This window comes from Atractosteus spatula, chromosome 6 (assembly GCF_055471065.1).
Source record: "Atractosteus spatula isolate fAtrSpa1 chromosome 6, fAtrSpa1.hap1, whole genome shotgun sequence".
Classification (NCBI taxonomy): Eukaryota; Metazoa; Chordata; class Actinopteri; order Semionotiformes; family Lepisosteidae; genus Atractosteus; species Atractosteus spatula.
The window spans coordinates 39,685,460-39,706,099 of record NC_142711.1 but is presented as its reverse complement, the minus strand read 5'-3'; the positions used below and the strand labels follow the sequence as shown (position 1 = coordinate 39,706,099).

Genomic DNA, 20,640 nt, shown 5'->3' with positions numbered 1-20,640 from the left:
CAAGAAACCCCTTTAACGCAAATACAAGTATTTTATAAACTAAATCATAACAGGCTTTGCTTTTGACAGAGCTCCTTTCAATCCTTTCCTTGAAAAGCAACCAAATGCCATAGCTAAGCTTTATTTAGGTGTTTTGACAACACAAAACAAACGTCATTTCCATTGGAATACTGGGAAAAAAATATTTAAAATCAGTTAAACAGACATAATTGCTGCATTCATTTAAGAATGCCGGTGCTTGTGTTTTTATTACTTGAACAGGAAAAATAGGCCGAGGTCAAATTGTAATGCAAAAAATTCTTAAATATTTCTAAAGTGCCCTTCAATTCAAGGGTGTTTTCAAAGTGCTTTACAGATTTTTTAAAAAAGGACAACAAGTAGTAATAACAACAATATGATTCCATGCCTTTATATAAGACTTTTTATTTGAACCCCCACTGAAGTACAGTTCCTTTATGGGTAATGTACAGTATCACAGCCATTATGTGTTAGCTATACTGGTACTACTATACTGCTAGAAACTAGTATTGAAAAATTGCTTCCATGTAATCAGGGATTTAATGACAGAGCCTCCTCAATTTGATTTAATTTGCCCTAAGGTATAGTGTCATTGTGGCCCTCGTTAATATAATGAGTAATTGGTTTGGAAATTATGGTCAGAGTGAACGGTGCTATCTACTGGTCACCAACACCACTTACAGCAGTTTTCCTTGGAGATCTCACATGCCAGTACTGAGCAGCCTCAGCCTTACTTAGCTTCTAGGACCTGAGGAGATCAGGCCACGAGCTGGTAAAGCTACTGTACTGCCAGTAACAATATAGACTATAAAATTACAGAACATTTATACTGTATTTAAAAACAATGAAAATGCATACAAAATAGCACACTGAAGCAGTAATTTAAAAGGAAACTGAAGCACCTGTTAGGAATGTTGTCAACCATGATTTCTCCACTGCAATAGGCCAGAATCAAAACAAGTGTCAAATGCCAAATCATCATGCCGTCCAGTAATAATGAGAATCTATAACTATGTGAATTTGGTTTTGGTTAATAAGGGGCTCTAGCAGCTGCATCTATAACATGGATTGTCTAGTAAGAGTTGAGAAAAAAACATTACAATCAGAGTCTGAATGAGTAGAAATTAGCTCATTATTAGAGGCCAGAGGAAAATGGCCTCACTGAAGAAATGTGACTGCAAATACACACAAAAAAAAAATTCAGACTACATGTTTTATCACAGGTGTTGGCAATATCATTCCTCATGAACTCTCACAGTTTTCATACGTACTTCAAATAGTAGGTCATTCATACTTAATTAAAACAATGCATTCATATCTGAAAGATTAGTTCTATTAATCCATGAAGTTCAAAGTTGAAATGAAGCTTTGTAGGGTTCCGGGAATTGAGGTCTACCCCTTCCTCTACAACGAAGTGTAGGAAGAGCTACCTCTGGTTTTATTACAAGAAGAAGCCCTTGAGGCAGGTAGGCAATTATGTAGTCCTGTAATCTTTTATTTCTACTCCCACCCACTGCATTAAAGCAAATGATATTAAAAGAATCAGGCAAGTGCTTTGTGGGTTCTCTCCGGGAGAGCAAGGGGCGTGTTGCTGAGGTTGCACATGGGATTGTGGCTTAGATCAGAGGAGAGAGCCAAGGAACGGGCATATTAAAAAAAAAAAGAATACTGTCGCAAAATTGCTTTATTCTGTTGTGTTTTAAGTTCAACCTGCTATTTTAAATAGCTAGATTCTCATCATCCAATTGATTTTGTAGTTAGAAAAAAAGGTGCATAAAAATAAATTTTAATAGTTATTGGTGGCAATAATTCACCTTCATTTAAACATTTCTGCTGAGTCAATAATCTTTAAAATAAGCAAACTACTTGAATTTTTCAGTCATTTCATCATTTATTAACATACACTAAGCAGACAACCGCTCTATATGCTATACTTGATATTATACTGATAGATAGGGTGGCACTGTGGTTAGCTGCCTTGCAAATTGGCCTTTTAGTGAGTGCATGTCTGTGTCTACATGTGCCTTGCGTCCCGCTTGCCAAGATGTGTTGTGGCTCCCCTATGACCCTCAAGTGGATGATGTGTTTAGAATGGATGGGTATTCTACTAAGAGTTGGGTTAGAGAAAGAGAGATTGGTGAATACTGAAAACCCTTGATTTTGTACGACTTTAATCCACCTGTACATATACTGTTTAAAAAATTACACCACATTTTCCATTCCCATCGTTTGTGTCCCAACAACTTTTATATCCATAAGCTGTCATTGGTTCAAAGTATAAACTTCTTTCTCAGCATTAGCAAGAAATAATAAAATATTTTAAATGTTTCTATAATGATAAAATGATACATTTGTAATATGCTTAATGGGCGAGTCAAAATATAGACCCTGCTAATGATAATGCTACTGTAAATGTCTCTCTTCAGGTTTCATATTGGGAGTCAAGACTCAGAAGACTATTCCTAATAAGTTAATCAGTTGCCCAGAACTTACTTATAATATTTTTGTCCTAGTAGAATTTAATTTTAGAAAATGGATACAATAAGATTTTTCTACCAAGGATAGAGCCCTGTGGGACATCATAGGCAATATTTGTTAAACCTGACTCAGTCAAGTTACAGCAGTGTCACAGGAAGCAATGGCCCTCTTTTACAGATCTGTCATTGAGAGTGTTTTGACCTTTTCCACCACTGTGTGGTACAGCAACACTTCTGCCCAGGAGAGAGGAGGAGGAGAGAGGAGGAGGATCTAAAGATCCTTTGTGGACCCTCCCACCCTGCCAACCCGTTTTACTTTCCTCCCCTCTTGTACTGTACATGGCTTAGGTCTACGAAGACCAGGACTACTAGGTTTCATAACACCTCCCCAGAGGCTGTGAGATGCATGAACTCTGCACTTTAATTTGGAATTTCTGCATGACTCATTGTTGCTTTATCTGGTCTCACTGTTATTTATCTGATTACTGGTGTTAGGATGGTATGTGAAGATGTGTTGGGTGGATGCTGTTTATTATAATAATAATAATAATAATAATAATAATAATAATAATAATAACAATAACAATAATAATAATAAAAATAATAAACTTTATTTTATATAAAATATAAAGGCGCTTATTCTTGGCTCTATGCTGTATACTTGTATGTCTTTTCATTGTATGAGTTCACCAAACAAAATTTCCTGCATCTTTTGGTTATGGCAAAAAAGTACCAAAGTGAATTTTGCAAAAGGAACAAAGTAGCGGTGACAAATCCGGTCCAAAACACATCTGCACACTTCCCGAAAGGCTGACTAATTTATTAAAATGTCAATAGCCTACTGAAGCCCAATAAACCTAGAACAGACAGCATTTGAATTTGTATCAGTAAGTCATTTATCTAAAACTGTCAAGAACTGAACTAGGTAATTTTAAAGTACTCACGTTACCAGAGAGCTATTTAAAGAAAAAAATATTTATCTTTTGGAAATATACATTTAAAACAAGAATTTTATTTTGAGTACAATGAAGTACAATTAACATAATATATATAATAGAAAAGCCACGAAAAAGAGGGGCTTATATTTCTTTGTAATCACGTAAGCAGTATTAGTTCTACTTGCAAAACCTCTCAAGTATGAAATACTATAACCCTTCCCCCCCATCCCTAAATAAAATGAAAGTTTATAACAGCCAATCAAACTTTACCTGCATGTCTCTGAGCGGTAGAAAGAAAGCAAAGCACTCAGTGAATACTTATATGAACATGGGGAGAACATGTAAACTCCACACAGACAGACACCCCAAGCTGAAATTGAAGAAAGTAGCCCTGAGCTTCAAGGCCTCAGCTGTCAGAGCTAACCACTACCATTGAGAGAAGATCACTGTGACGCATCTTGCTCAGTTGGTCCCTAATAATGAATTCTATCCATCCATCGTCTAACCGCTTTATCCAGTACAGGGTCACAGGGCTGTGACCAGCAAGCAATGGGCATATGGCGAGACACACCCTGGATGGGATGCCAGTGTACTGCAGGGCACATACGGACACATAGACAGAGATGCACACACTCACACCAGGGGCAATTTTCCCTTTAGCTAATTAACCTACCACTGTCTTTGGACTGTAGGAGGAAACCTGGAAGAAACTCATGTGAACATGGGAAAAATATAAGAACTCCACACACCACAGGAACTGAACCCAGGACCTCAGCGCTGCATGGCAACAATGCAAACCACTGCATCACTGTGCTAATAGTTAACTAAAATGAGGATTTCATCCAGCTATGTCTTGAAAAAAGCCAGAATACGAACTCTAACAACATGGCTGTGTAGCTTGTTTTCACTTGTGACTTATGGTATCATGGTTCACTGCTGATTCCTAAGAAGTCCTGTAGGTTGAATTTTTTGTGGTCAGGGCTTTCAAGAATTCTGAATACTTGGATCAGGTCCACTTGTAGTCTTCTCTGTTCAAGACTAGAAAGCTTCAGTTCTCTTAACCTAGCCAATGTAAGCACGCAAATACATTACCTCTGGCCTTTACGGCAGGGATTGGGAAAGCACGGATCACTGTCACGACAGGTGCCGAACTCAAACTGATTGTCTTTCAGGCCCATACAGCGAGCCACGCAGGCACTGGGGTAGGTGCGTCCATTCTTGGCACACACAGGCACAAACTGGTCGGCACAGCCACATGGCAGACCTAAAACACAAAAAAACATTTCCTTTCAATGGGAATTTATAGCAGCTCATTGGTAAGAGCCCTTTTAGAAGACTTTCCCAACTTCCCAGATGAACTGCACTCTCACTGTGTGGTTTAATTTACAATAGCTGTAAGCTAAGAGCCGACTTGTGGAAACCTGATCACAAAAGTAAACTGAAATGTACAGTATGTGTAAAGACACAAAGTTCCTGAAGAGGAAATGGGCTATAGAAATATAAAGGCAAAAAGACCCCTACTACAGATGGCGTAACTGCTCATTAACACTGAGACATGTATATATATTTACAGTCCTCAGAAAAAAAAATCTATCACTAGTTATGGAAAATGCTTTGTGAATATTGAGCTGTACATCAGCTCTCAAATTAATAGGATATTGCATTTATTAAAAGAACAGCTGTCACTCAAGCCTCTACAGCAAAAGTTTATTGTTTTGTTCCCAGAGATAGCTCAGGCCCAGTTCTGAGGTATGCCAATGCTTTCCTGTTCTGTACCAGTAAAGCGGTGCCTGTCCTCTTCAGAGCTCTGTTTGCTCAGGCACTGGCGGGTGGAGCAGACGATCTCTCCAGCAAAGCAGGAGCAGGTGTGGCAGTCCACTTTGAAGGATGTCCCATGGCCTAGGAAGAACACAAGGATCAGCCCTCAGAAAACAGGTTCCTAAAGTCTTGTTCGCTGTCTCCTACAGGACAGTCTTGTTCACTGTCATTGTCACCTACAGGTCAGTCTTGTTTACAGTCACCTACAGGATAGGTTTGTTGCATTCCCTGTGTCAGTTCCTAGCAGATTATCATTTACAACTCCTGTTAATGCAGTTTCAGTGCTGTGGCCTGGGCGGAAACCAGATTGGAATTTCTCAAGTATATTATATAAATCCAGATAAGACTGAAGTTTGGCCGCAACTATTCTCTCAAGAATTTTGGATAAAAATGGAACATTTGAAATAGGTCTGTAGTTGTTGAGAACTTGTGGATCCAAATCTGGTTTCTTAAGCAGCGGTCTAACAACTGCTACCTTAAATTGGTCAGGTACAACGCCTGATGCAAGGGACGTGTTCATCATACTAATTATAGGTCCCACCAGTACATCGGGGGAATCTTGAACTAGTTGGGTGGGGATGGGATCTAGAGGACAGGTGGTTGATTTTGTCTTAATAATTAATTTCTTTAGTTCATGTTCATTAACTAATTAAATTAAAAAGCCTCATACGATTGGCGAGACTCTTATTCACCCAGCAGCATTGGCTATTTGTCAAACTATGTACGGGTGTGACGAGGGTGTTCGCATTGTTTTCTCTATGGGTTTTGGGTTGGGGGACACAAGTTCAAACTTAGACAAACTGGGGGGGTGCATTTCAAAAATGGTTGAGAGCCCCTGACCTACAGGACAGTCTTGTTCACAGTCATCTACATGACAGGCGTGTTCACTGTCACCGTCACCTACAGGACAGGCTTATTCACTGTCGCCTACAGGACAGCCTTGTTCACAGTCGCCTACAGGACAGCCTTGTTCACAGTCGCCTACAGGACAGTTCTGTTCACTGTCATTGTCACTTATAGGACAGTATTGTTCACAGTCACTTACAGGACAGGCTTGTTTACTGTCACTGTCACTCTGGAACAGTTTAGCTCACTGTCACCTTTAGGACTGTCTTGTCCTACAGGACGGTGCACAAGGTTGTGCCAGGTCTTCTTAACACAAAAACAGTTTATACAGTATGTGCGATGTATGAGTTTACATCTTTTTCCTTCCTGTTTATGGAGCTATTCTCTCACTGTCAGGTAACATTTCATGCTACAACTTTCTTTCCCAAATTAAACAAATCTAATCTTTTTTTCCCCTTTACTGCTGAATATCAACTGGGAAAATTGGACATGTATCAGTCATGCAGATTGCTGCAATATTTTGTCAAATTAAACTAAATATAGCCTACATAATAATTTTATTAAACATTTATAACATTGTACTGAATAATTGATATATTTTTAACACAGAATGAAGTGATATACAAACGTTAAACATTGCTTAATTTCATATAATTGTACAACTACAAAAAATTAGATGAAAAACATTTAACACAAATTCTCCACTAAAATATTTTATATAAAAAGAATGCAGCAACATTAAAACAATGTTTTTGCATTCTGGTAAAAAATTCCAATTGTGCTTCCAAGGCAGGTTTAGAAATAGTCCTGCAATACAGTCTCTACCCTGAAGGTGACAGTGTTACAAAACATAAGTCTGTGTTTAGTCACTGCTGGACATGGTTAGCTCAGACTGAATTCCATGCGTACTCCTGTAAATATACATGGCAATGAAAAGCAAACAGAGTAGGGTATTTTGGCAAGATAATTCTTTCATGTGAGGACAGTGACATTCCGGGTATACCACAGAGACACCACAGGAAGGAAATTGCTGGGTGCGGTTGTTTATAATTTTGAGTTCGTAAAATACATTCTTATAAAGGAGGAATGCTGTTACTGGATACCCCAATAGCACCAACGAAATGTGTTTTACCTATCTTCACCTGAACACTTGACCCAGATCAGGAATTAATCCTGTGACTGCCAACTGATCCTGGTTTGGATGTTAGTATTCAAAGTGATGCAAAAGATTATAAAAAAAACAACAGAAGTTGAAACTCTAACAAGGCCAGGGGATATATGTTTCTGTAATAAACAATAACAACACTATTGTAGTATAAAAGCCTCAACGCTCTTGTGCTTATTTCCCAGTTGATATTTAGTAGAAATGTATTGAAGTGTCCTGTTACGAATGTGCTATAGCAGTATTTAATAAATACAAGCCCATTTTATGGGTCTGTATTTATTTAATACAAGCAAACACAATTTGCTTATATTTTTTTAGATATAGCACCTTTCTTTTTTCAGGGGGATCGTGTTCCTGTTGTTGCCTTTGTAGGGAGATGAGTGATGTCACATCCCCAAAACAAGAAGGTTGTACAGTATATCTCAGGAATGAAAGCAGCACAAACACTACTTTCCAGCCCAAACAGAGCAGAACAGTGGGTTTCACTGTTTGTACTGTTTGTGGGGAGCTAATGTTCATAGCATGTTGCACAATTAGCCAAATGAAGCCCATTTTATGGGTCTGTATTTATTAAATACAAGCAAACACAATGTATCTTGAAAAAATAATAAAATAAAAAATATATATAGTTTCCACATTTGTTAAAAATAAAATTGAAGATTCATATTAGCATAAGGAAGGAAATAATCAAGGGAAAAAGGAAAGAAACTATACTTTGTCTTTGGCCTCCAACAATGCAGGTTTTCTCAGTGTCAACACAGGGCATGTCCACACAATTCTCCAGATGGCCACTCTGACCACATGTGCATATCTCATAGCAGCCCACCTCTCCCTTAGGAGAGGGAACTTGGATCAGAGCCCTCCTGTGGACAAGGAACTCAGAAGCCTCTCCCAGCTTACAGCCTAGAATACATGTGTAAAGAGATTAATGAGAAATAGAACCATTTGCATGCTTTGGTTTTTAATTCCTAAAGTTAAACGAGACACAACATAGCTTTACACCTTTTTACACCTTCATTTGCTGGTCTACATATTCCCGGTTCGAGCCTGACTATGTCATTAGCTAACTGTGGCCAGGACTCCTTGACTAGTTTGGCTGTGACTGAGTCTGCCCAGGATGTGTTTGCAGAACCACCCCTTGCCAGGCACCTGTAAGCTTGCAGTGTTATCAGTGAGAGCTGCATCTCTCCTACCAACACTGACTGTCCTGTAGACACCGTCATGTTGATTACCTACCCTTAATTTATATTGTGGAGTATAAAGGGAAGGAAATTGGAAGTCCACTCAAAAAAACTGTCTGCTAAGCCTAATATAATATTGAAAATGAAAGCATAACCACAATATATCTGGGATAACTGTATAAGAGTTTTGAGTGGTAGAGCAGATAATCCTTGTGGTTAAAAAGGTATTTAACAAAATGCATTTCAATTGTCCTATTTCCATTTCTCAATACATACTTGTACATCTCAGTCTTGATGAAGGAATAGCCTGAGTGAAAATGTACACAATAAAATACAAAATTTTGTCAAGCTATACAAAAGGAGTTCCTCTGAGAACGTATTTCAACTTTTGCTCAAAGGGGTATTTACATAAAAAAGCGCCAAAATCAGGTTACTTATTAATTTATGCAATGAATGTCACCTTTCATGGAGTTTAAATCTCTGTAATCAGACTACTATACTGTACCTTGTACACAGAAGTAAGGTAGACACTCCTGCCCTGGCTGGCACCCTTTCCTGTTCACCTCACATAGCTGGTTGCTGGGGCAGGGGTTGGGGTTACAGGGGTGAATCACCTCCTCTATGATATCTCCTAGGGAACTGGGGCCTGGGAAAACAAGAAATAAAACCTTCAATCGAAATCAAGGAAGAAGGTAAGGATCGGGGCAGATGTATCAGTTTTGCCATTCCTGAAAAGAGATCACCTTGAAACGAAACACTGTTTAGGTCACAAAAAGGATTCCTGTTATTTTCATTCATTGTATGGTATGGTTGCTAGTTTCAGAAATGAATAGTTCCTGGGCTGCCAACTGGTTCAAATAGTGAAGGTGTGCTCCTGGAACATGGAATGAAGTTTGTCCAGGGATACTGTTGTCATCGGCCAATGGCCAAAGCTCTGTGAAGTTGCCCCCCCCCAACAAACAGCACAAAACAATGTAACAATGCTCAGAATGTGATGGTCTATGCAGCCAATAATAATGTCTGAGGCGCTTTCTTTTTTCAGGGGGATCGTGTTGTTGCCTTTGTAGGGAGATGAGTGATGTCACATCCCCAAAACAAAAGGTGGTACAGTATATCTCAGGAATGAAAGCAGCACAAACACTACTTTCAATGGTACAAACCAGCCCAAACAGAGCAGAACAGTGGGTTTCACTGTTTGTGCTGTTTGTGGGGAGCCAATGTTCATACAGTAGCATGCGGCACAATTAGCCAATTAGGTAATCTGGTGGAGATTACCAGAGTATTTTTGGAAGTGGAACAGTGACACCTGGAAGTGCATGCATGTGAGTGTGCAGTGTTGTCATTCAGAGATCAATCACTCCCTGCAGGTGATGGTAACTCATTTATAAGACACTGCGAAGGCTGCAGATTGTAAAATGATAAGTGACTCTGCAGTGCTCATTTTAGAGGCAAAATTAAGAGTCATCAATCCTTCCATGGTGGCACAAAGGTTGTAGTGGTCAATGCTAAGTTGATTAATGATTGATAAGCCAAAATTGATACAAAATATACAATAATTGCTTATTTAAAAGAGTTGTACTGTTATTATGTGTCATAACAGGAGAGCATCTTGCTAGGCATTATCACATGACAGATTTTTATCAGTTGATTCTTAAGGGTCCATTGTTTCCAGACTTCGCTGTGAAGTGGGGTGTTGCTAAGGGAGTACATGACTCTGAGGATGCAAAATACATGGGTTGAGATCACAATTTCAGATTTGGAATTGAAGAGGAGCTCCAAGAGTTAATAGTGACAATGCAGACAAAAAGCTTTTGCTACGGCCAGGTCAAGTGTGAAGAGAAATTCCAGTTACAAGTGAATGGTGTATCCAGATGTTTCCTTTTCTTTTATTGTAATCTACCAAAAAAAGACTACCATGCTATGCTTCATAAATCACCTTACCAGTACTAGAACATTGTCCAAAGAGCAGTCAACACCTAGTAAAAGCAAATGAAGACCTGATTGTTGTTACTCATGTTAGAATACATGACATTGGTATAAAAACACTCTTTTCGCAAACAACAAATTCCAAGCCCTTAAAACACGTGAAACTGAAGAAAAGGACTAAATCGGTGCATTTTGTGTGCCTCTGTCCTGTGAAGGTGAACAACTTGAAATATTAATCTGTAAAAACAACACATGGCTGAGTACATGGTGTGCTGAAGAAGGCCTTGCCTTGCCACTGGAATCCTTTCAAAGGCAAAAGCCTATTCTAATTTGTACAGATGTGATGGAGTATACAGCCTAGATTATCACCGAAACATGGGTAACAGAGGCGTCAAATACAATATGATTGGATAGACAGCATTACAAAGGAAATATAAGAGGCGAAGAAGAGCACTATACATCAAAACATGCATCCAGGCACCAGAACAGAGAGGAATCAAGGGACCTGAATCTTATTAAAAGCTGTTAAAGTCTTAGGAGTATCAGTGGTGAAGCTCTGATTTGACACAACTTGTTATAAAGCGGTCCCAATACACAATACAATATTGAAACAATATTAAAAGTAAACTGAGAAATAACTGAATATTTTTTTATAGCAGGCAAGACTCCATCATACTAGTCATGGAAACTTGTTTATACAGTAAGTCTCTATGTAGATAGTTGCATCAAATAATCATTACTGATCAATGTGAACTGAACTGATGTCAGCCAAAAAAGCTACACATGCAAACACTTAACTGAGTGAAGTCAATAAATGAGGTAATCAGTTGTAATATTTCCCTGTGACCTGTTTATCAACAAGCAAGTACCAATTAATTATTACCATACCATAATAAAATTGAGTTATTACAGTACATAAACTTGAAAGAAATACTGAATTTCTTCAAATTGTTTGGCAATTTCACACGGTGTTGTAAATAATACAACAGTATAATATAACTATCTTAAATCAGAACATCCACACTAGTTATCCGATTAGTATAAAGATTTTAACACATCTTTTAAGTAATATAGACTCTCCTTCAGTACTTTCAATAAACTCATGATAATAATTAAGGAGCCATCTGAATTAAGTTTTGTGACTTAATCTTAAAAAACACAAAAGGCTAATCTAAGAATTCTGTCAGTCTATTACAGTCAATGCAAAAGCAAACTTCTTTCACAAGATAATCAAAAAATATTATTTGAGAAAATGTTTTTGTAGTTTTATTAAAGGTTGCTTAAATACAGTAGATAAACTCAACAATTCTTGCTATAATTCATTTACTTGATGCTGTTATTCAACATGGCATACAAATATCACTAAAGGTTGCAGCTTTTCCCTGCAACTTTCAAAAATATGAAAAATCTGAACAACAAAACAAAATGCAGCCAGACTTCGTTTCTATGGTCCTTTCCTTTTTTGCCTCATCAAACCCTACATTTTCTACAAGTTCTTGAGAAGCAGAGAACTACAAATCAGTCTACAGCTAATAAAAAAGATCTGTGATTTGTCAGACTCAAAATCTACCCACAGAAGTCCTATCTGAGATGGAGATTTTGCACATCTGCTAACAAACAAGATGTAAATAAGTATTTTTCTTTAACTGTAAAAGATTAATACATAGAGGCAAAAATCACATGCTGAAAAAAAAATACAAAATGTAGTAGCTGTAATGAGAGATGAAGCACTTTTGTTAACACAGGATGAGACCAGGAATCTGTTATTTCAATGTAATATTTTCAAGGATACTTCTAATTTGGTCAAGTTCAATGTCAAGTTCTTTCCTTTCTTGCTATGTAATGTCACACCCAGAGCCACAGCTAAAAGTATCCACATTTGCTAAAACCTCTTAATGTTCACCTGCAAAAATTCAAACAAAATCAGACTTACTGTATGGTTACTTAGGATCAAATTTATTTGTAACGAAAAAGACACAAGGACTTTGAAATACAGTATATTACAGTAGGTCTCAATGTCCTGTAAAACAAGCAGAAAACCTGTAATAAGAACAATAAACAAATAATAGATTTCCAGTCTGGATCATGTTTCTTGCTTAAAAAATGTTACAAAGTAATGTTAATAGCACAGAGATGAGACTTATTTCTCATCTGATTGACTGACAGAAAACTAAAATATAAATGTGAGTTATAACCTGTGCTGTCAGATATCCTATAAGGAAGCCATGGTATATGTATAATCACAAAATATTTCTTTTTATGTGGAACTTATATAGCTATAAATCTATTTTTTTCTTCCTCATACAGGCATAAAAATCATTTCTGTCTTCTCATACCTAGTTTCAAAATAAATATAAATCACAAGTGACTGTAAGTGGTAAACTTACCTGGTAAACCTCATATCTATAGGAAATAAAGGACTCATATCCACTACCCAGAGGCTTAAGGCTGGAAGGAAAGAGATGCCAAGTACTTAAGTAACACACTCCCACTGTTAGTATGTAGGTACTCATAAGATGCTCTGAATGTATACTGTAGCATGATTTTGCCACTAACTACATCTGTCCTGCTGGTTTTTAGAAGCTCAGAAGGAGAACTCTTGAAATGACAGAATACAACAGACTAAAGAGAAGGAAGGTGTGGTTGGAAATCAAACTTTTTGAGAAACAGCTAAATATGAGTGTGTACTGTACACGCAAAGCATTTACTATAATGACTCGAGTCGAGTCCTTTTTTGGAGCGGATGTAACTGACTTGTAAATAATGTATTTTTATTGGGTTATTGCCTTTATTCCCCTAACAGTTTTAGTTGTGAATCAACTAGTATAGGTGAGATTTTCTCCCCATGTCCAGAAAGTCTCAAGTCTGATACAAATGTGATCTCAATATAATTGGGAATAAATACATCCTACAAAACTGGTCACCATTTAATTAAAATGACATTCTGATGTAATGATGTAATTAAAGTGATGCTACAGTGCACCCCTGCCATCCCTTTAAGCCGGGTGAATCGGAGGAAGGTCATCACAGGATACAGGTGGAATGGAGTAACTCTTTCCTTCCTTAGAGAGTCAATGCTATGTACAGTAGCATAGCATTTGTAACACTGATGTCATATGCCCTATCGGGGGCTACGCTCAGACCATTTAGACAATGTCAATATCCGAAATATCACCTCAACAGAGGTTTTTGTCTTTACAACAGCCCAGTTAAAGTGTTCCTGGGCTCTAAGATCTGGAACAATATAGAGAATCATTAAAAAGGTTGTGCATGTATAACTTCTATCTCTAAGAACAAAATGTAATTGCTTCACAACACATAGAATTTAAAAGCAATGATTGTTTTTTGTGCAGTATCTCAAATTTACCATAAATTGTGGAATATCCAAGAGTCATGGATATATTGCTGATGTGACACCATGTGTGATCATCTGATTATACCTATTGTAGACAGGCACATTTAATAACTTGTTGACTGATTTTTAAATTTATTGTGTAATCATATTTTCCTAGGTTAGAAATTATTTTTTACTTTTACATAGGGGCTGTGAATTGATTTTTTTGTTAATATCAGCTCTGTTTGACCCTGTGAGAGCTTTAATGGGGATTTCTGAGCCCGTTCAGAGGAATAATGTAATGTAATAATTAGAAAATCCTGCAAGAAAATGTGTTAATCACAGTATATAGCTACATGTACAGTGGACAGAACTGTATATGAGGACATTACCTGTTATTTCACTAAACCCCTATTTGAAGGTATTCATTAATTCAAGACTCAGAAACACCATGAATGCATGCAAAAACTGTTTTAGAGGCAAAGAAGGAAAACTCTTGAACAGATAGAATAATACAGACTAAATTGGATGAAGGTGGGGTTGGAAATCAAAATGTCAATCCCAAGCATGAAAAACCCATGTGTGAAAGCATCACTTTTTGCACGGCACACTGTTGCTTTGCTGAAGCTCTCTGAATCACCAACATAGTAATAATAATTAATAATAATTGCTTATACTTATATCGTGCTTTTCTGGACACTCCACTCAAAGCACTTTACTGGTAATGGGGACTCCCCTCCACCACCACCCATGTGCAGCATCCACCTGGATGATAGTGTGCACAGTACGCTCACCACACATCAGCTATCAGTGGAGAGGAGAACAGAGTGGTGAAGCCAATTCATAGATCTGGATTATTAGGAGGCCATGATTAGTAAGGGCCAATGGGAAATTTGGCCAGAACGATGGGGTTATACCCCTACTCTTTTCGAGAAACACCCTGGGATTTTTAATGACCACAGAGAGTCAGGACCTCAGTATTACATCTCATCCAAAGGACGGCGCCTTTTTACAGTATAGTGTCCCCGTCACTATACTGGGGCATTAGGACCCACATAGACCGCAGGGTGAGCGCCCCCTGCTGGCCCCACTAACACCTCTTCCAGCAGCAACCTTCCCAGGAGGTCTCACATCTGCTTAGCTTCAGTGGATTGCCAGTTGTGAGTTGCAGGGGAATATGGCTGCTGGCCGTAGTAAAAAACTGCAGCAGCCACAATAAATCTCTACCAAATGCAGAGGGTTTGTTTCTGTTAACATTGAGCTACAACATGTATTAGCCATTTACAGGCTATAGATAATATGAATGTAAATGATACCCTGTGTGCTAAAAAGTTTCTTACAAATAAAAATTATCAGCGAAATGTAAAGGTGTTTGACAATCTCTAATCTTTCTTTCTCTTCATAAAGCTCTCCTGTCAACTGAATCCCTTTAAAAAGGTAATGCTGTTTTTTATAAGGGACTGACCAGGTGATGAAATGTCTAAGTTGTTTGCATGTCACAAAGTATATCCAAGTTTGAACTAGACTTCACAGAGAAGGTGAGGAATAGAGGATGCGTGCTGCTTTAGATGATAAATCAGATACAGTTCAATCTTGCTTTGTAAAACCGAAAAGCCAGACATCAGTTAAGCAAGTCTACCAATCTGCTCAGTCATGTTGTCAAAGCTGGTGTTGTGTTTCTTTCAAGAAACAGCAAGACAGATTTTTGGATCAATTAGCAACTAGCAATGATGTTCGCTACATAGAACTATTTATCTAGCTGCAGTCAGGTGAGGCAAGAGCCACAGGAGGAATGAGACTTAGGACCCACTTTTCTGATCCATCTGCCATCAGAGTTAGCATCAATTAGAACCGTTTTGACATAACTATATTCAGAGCTCTCAGTTCCAAGTGTGTTTTGTTTAAAGGGCTTCATTGGGCTGTGATTCACTATAGTCTGTTCCAGCTCATTCTCACTCCTCTGACAGCATAGCAGAGGATATAGCTGGCAAGTTTTCATTGAATATTCTTAGAAAAAGAGTTCAAAACATCTTTCCAATTCTTAATTAACCATGTCGCTAAGAGTACTGTAAGAACTCTTCTAAACCACATTTTACAAATTAAACCATTTTACTGGAGATGTTAAGTTTACACATTCAGCTAAACCAAAAAACACAATAAAGCAAAGTCTCTGCATCAATTCTTACTGAGGTATCTCTGCAGGGGAATGCAGCGCTCTGGGTCATCTGTTGGTGAGAGAAGGTCACAGATGGTTTCAGGACTTTGTCCCTCGTTAAATTTACTGTGGTCTCCACAGTGTGTCAATATGTCCACACAATCTGACCTGAAGAAATAAAAAGAGATTTACATCAAAATCTTAACATGAATCCAGAAGCTTCCTCTTTTTTTTAAAAAAAGTAACTATACAAATTATGTTCAAGTCCTCCTGATTTCCTAATTAACTTGACTTCAGCTAATACATCTTATACCAAGAGCCACTCGAAGAATGAGAACTTGAACCCTCCTTAGTGATGTGCATTTTCTTACCCATAACTCATTTTCACACTGTATAGCCCACAGTACTCTCACTGACGTGTATGTAGTAAGTAACAGAAGTAGGTACTACATAGCAAGATAAGATCAGACCCTGGCTGATTCAAGTCCACTCAATCTTGGCGATTGTCATTGGCATTCATGTGTTGGCACTTAGGAAGTTCCAGTTACATTCAGCTACAGTATGAACAGAGCCTAGTTTGAAATGTTAATGTCTGGACTGCAGCACTCCTGTGCTCTGAATAAGAAATTGTACTGTCAGAGAGACTGTAAGGTGTTATCAACAGGAAATATATTCAAAGATTATATGTTCAAAGATCATACTTGAACAAAAATTGAAAGACAGAATGTGATCAAAGTAATTTAGTAAACTTATATTTTAAATAAAAATTAACAATTTTCTTATCATTCTGAAACTATGACACTTGTTTTGTGCTCTATGGCATATCATGTACTTTCTCTGCAACTCCCAGGTCTAATGGATTTAATTAAATATTAAGAATTATTAAAAATATTAAATAAATAAATCTAGACAACTTTTTTCGAAAACCTCATTCATTGATCAATCACTCACTCTGCTTCTTATCCCTCTGGTTCAACTGCATGACAGAATACCCTCCTGGCTTTCTAGCAAAGGACACCTTGTCTGAATGTACTGTCCTCTTACACTAAAAATTGATCCATCCATTTTCTAACTGCTTTATCCAATACAGGGCTGAGGGGGAGCCAGATCCTATCCCACAAGCAATGAGCTCAAGGCAGGGTACACCCTGGTGGTGTGTCCATGGTGGGATACCAAACCATAGAAGGGCACACACCGACACCGAAGGAGATCGAAGACCAAAAAGAGTGCCTGATCTGGTAGCAGATGAGCTGTGTATTTATTTTGCTCTGCCTCCTCCTCGGCTCAGAGAGGGTGAGAGTGGCCTGACCGCAGCACCTGGTCTTCTCCTTGAAACTTCCTTCTTCCTACTTTCTCTGCCTCCTTTACCTCAAGGCTCAGAGAAGGTGTACATGGCCTGACCACAACACTTTCCTCTTCTCCTGGAAACTCAGAAGCATTTTCCTCTTTGCCTTTCTCTGCTTCTTGGGTCACTGGTCAGGAGTGGGCATGCATGGCCTGAACGCGGAACTTGCTCATATCTCTGAGACCAAGAAGCACCTTTCTTTCACTCCGTTTTTCCTTCCTGCATCGCTTGCTTCCCTCCTTGAGTCCACTGAAGGCTTCCTTCATGAGCCAGCACCTTGTTGGGTGAACCCCACAAGGCAAAAGGCCAGGTTTCTTTCCTTTCTTTCAGACCACAGAAGAATACCTGGCTGGAACCAGACGTCACCTGTTGAGATTCACTATTGGGACTATCTGGGGAATATGTAGAGGTTTCCCCGGCACCCAGCGCTAGTTACCAGTAGGTAACAAAGAAATGCTGAGAGCTGGGATTTCAATTGCCTTGATGGATGCACAGCCATAAGGTGTCGTAACTATGGTACAGATGGACACACAGCCAAGGACTGCAAGCTCTCAAGAGGTGCAACAGATCTGTTTTGCCAGAAAATCAGATAGTTGGAACCAGCAGTAGGACAAGGGGAGAAACGAGAAAAAAAAGTGCCTGCTCCTCCTAGACAAAGGACAAACCAGAGGCCACACCACCAGCCTCAATGGCACTGGACAAAGATCTGGATCCCCGGATCACCCCCACCAAAGGAGGAAAGGGGAAGAGGCTGGATTCTGGTCGCGAACACTGATCAGAGAGGGCAGAAGTTGAGAGCGACTAATGTCTATGCACCGACTGAACACTCAAAATGGAAGGAAATGTTGGCTGACCTGGCCAGCTGCTGCATGACAAACAAATGGGTGGTACTCGGCGGAGACTTTAAGGTCGATCGGGAGAAGGGAGGCAACACCAGTTTGGCAGAGCTGGAGTCACTGCTAAGCAATTCTTCCAGGTCATTTGGAAAAATTCCAGGGGAGTGTGCAGTCTTCTGGATTACAACTCTGTGCACATGACCTGTTCTCTGGAGATGACAGCTGTGTCCCCACTGTGGTATTCCAACCAGGACCGTGTGTCTGTAGTGGCTAATGCCAACCTGCCAGCATTTGGTCAGGGCTATTGGAAGCTGAAGTGAACGAAACTGAACACTATTCAGGAAACACTATGAGGGCTGGGTTGAAATGAAGTGTGGCTAAATATCGGCGTGGAGTGGTGGGAAGCAGTGAAGGAGTGGACCAGAACCCTGGAGCAGGATCTACTGCAGATGAAAGGCAGCCAGGAGAAGAAGCTGTACATCTCTGATGAGAATAATGAAACCCATTCTTCTTATTTTTTTAGTCAGGTCTGGGGAGCCCAGAAAAAGAGGATGACCCACAGACGATGGAGAGATGGAGAGGTGGTGCTTGAAAGGTGTGATAAAGTGGAGGCGAAAGGCATAATGTCCCTGTTCTTCAAGGGGAGCGGGTTTAGCCGACCTCAATAAACAGAGGCTATAACAATGCTCTATACAGATGTCAGGATTTTGTCCAAGCTACTTGCCAGCAGGCTGAGGACTGCCCTGCCCCACACAATAAACCAGATGTGTGGGTTGGAGGGGCGATCTGTAAGTTGGAACCTCTAGCTCACTCGAGACGCTATCGCCTGGGCTAAGGACTGAAATGTGCCAAAGATGATAGCGAGCCTGGACTGGGAGAAAGCCTTTGATGGCGTAAACCATGGCTATCTGTTCAAAGTGCTGTAACACTTCAGATTAAGACAAAGTTTCAGCCACTGGATAAAGATATTGTACTCTGAAGTGGGCAGCAGAGTTAACATCATCTGGGGGACATCTGGGGGTTTTCAACTAATGCTGTGTTATTCCTGTGTAGATAACCTGTGTTGAAAGATCTTGTGTTCTGTATGAAGCCCTTTAAGATACTGGTGGTTTCATTCTAGAGCCAAGACAACAAGAACATAAACTAGTCAGAGAGGTATGCCTGGGTGAACATGAAGCTGGGTCTGTGGAAAACACGGTTGCCGATCCTCACAGAAAGTGATGGTCTTGAAAGTGGACATCCTGCCGCCTTTAGTATACCTGACTGTGGTGTACCCACTGCTGTCCAGATTCAGACGAGTGCTGCAAGGGATTGTCTTCAAAGTCATCTGGGGGGAGGGGGGGCTTGCACGAATACATCACAAGAAATCGGATGAGCCAGGTGGTTGAGGAAGAGGGGAGACACGTACTGAACTTCCCCTTAAACTCGACAGCATGTTTTTCTGCAACCTCTGTCGGGTGCTACGGGACCCAGTTGGCTAAAAGTACCAGTACTTTGTCAGGCTGTGGTTCAACACTGATTCAGTGTTCCAACACTGGACCAAAAGCAGGAAAGTGATCAGGAACCTACACCCACGTCGTCAAGTGGAGCCAGAAATACAAACCCGCGAGACAACCAACTTTGAACTAATCACAGGACCCAATATAAAGAGGTGAGAGGGGAACAGGTCACCGGGGAGAGGCTGATGACCCCAAAGGAGACCTGGGCACAGCCTCAACCCAAAGAACTTGTTGAGTGAAAAACAAGTTGAAAAACAAGTTGAGTGACCTCAACTGGATGCCTGTACACCAGAGGCTGGCGACCAGGAACCTGCACTTCCCCCGAGACATGTGTTTTGTCGAGGAGGCACCGAAACATGACTTCTGGGGCTGCCCCTTCACCAAATCGGTGTGGGGGAGAAATGGAAAACACTCTGCGACACCTGGAAGTGAGAACAGTGCTAAGCTACCATCATCTACCACCTGCTGGGGCTGACACTGACTGGACTGGACAAACAGACACAGTACCAGCTGTTGCTGTAAGGACAGTGGAATGCACAGAATGCTCTCATCCAGTCCAACATAGAGTGGAGGGCGAGAGAGTTGGAGGAGAGGATCTTCGTGAACCTCAGAGTCAGAATGTAGCGCGACGTAGCCAAATGGGGATTATTTACAGCAATGGAGCACTGCAAAGGACTGTGGGCCCTGTACAAGGAATGAAGAAGTAACATTAAAACCTGTTCCGTTGCAGTCCTGTGGAAAACTGGACTACAGCAACTGTCAGAGCCAGAATACGTTTCAGGGACAGTGAATGGATTACAGTGAGTGGTAACACCCAGAAGCTTGGAGGGACTCTTTGTTATATGAATCCAACCTCAAGGCCCACTGGCTAAAGAATTGATAATAGACAACTGCTGGTTTGAGAAATTTTGAAAGCATGTTTGATTTGAATTGTTTGTAAGAAATGTGTACAGTGTTTGTAATAAAATTTATTTAAATTAAATTTATTAAATTAAATTAAAAATTAAATTTATTAAGTTTACTCAGAGGCTTTGGGAAATGTTCTGGCACTAATCTGAGTTGTGACTAATGTCTCTGAGGTCAAAAGAAGCAATAATTCACT

At 39.6% G+C, this 20,640-nt stretch overlaps 1 protein-coding gene across 1 annotated transcript in view; it reads right to left on the bottom strand.

Annotated features, from left to right (window-relative positions):
* The window catches only part of reck (reversion-inducing-cysteine-rich protein with kazal motifs), a 73,945-nt gene that overhangs the window by 11,679 nt on the left and 41,626 nt on the right, over nt 1-20,640 (bottom strand). The window contains exons 12-16 of the mRNA XM_088918714.1: nt 15,890-16,026; nt 8,949-9,089; nt 7,977-8,165; nt 5,210-5,332; nt 4,526-4,697 (exon numbers count right to left, since the gene is read on the bottom strand). Coding sequence (XP_088774840.1) covers nt 4,526-4,697; nt 5,210-5,332; nt 7,977-8,165; nt 8,949-9,089; nt 15,890-16,026 — 762 coding nt within the window. The remainder of the gene's footprint in view (nt 1-4,525; nt 4,698-5,209; nt 5,333-7,976; nt 8,166-8,948; nt 9,090-15,889; nt 16,027-20,640) is intronic.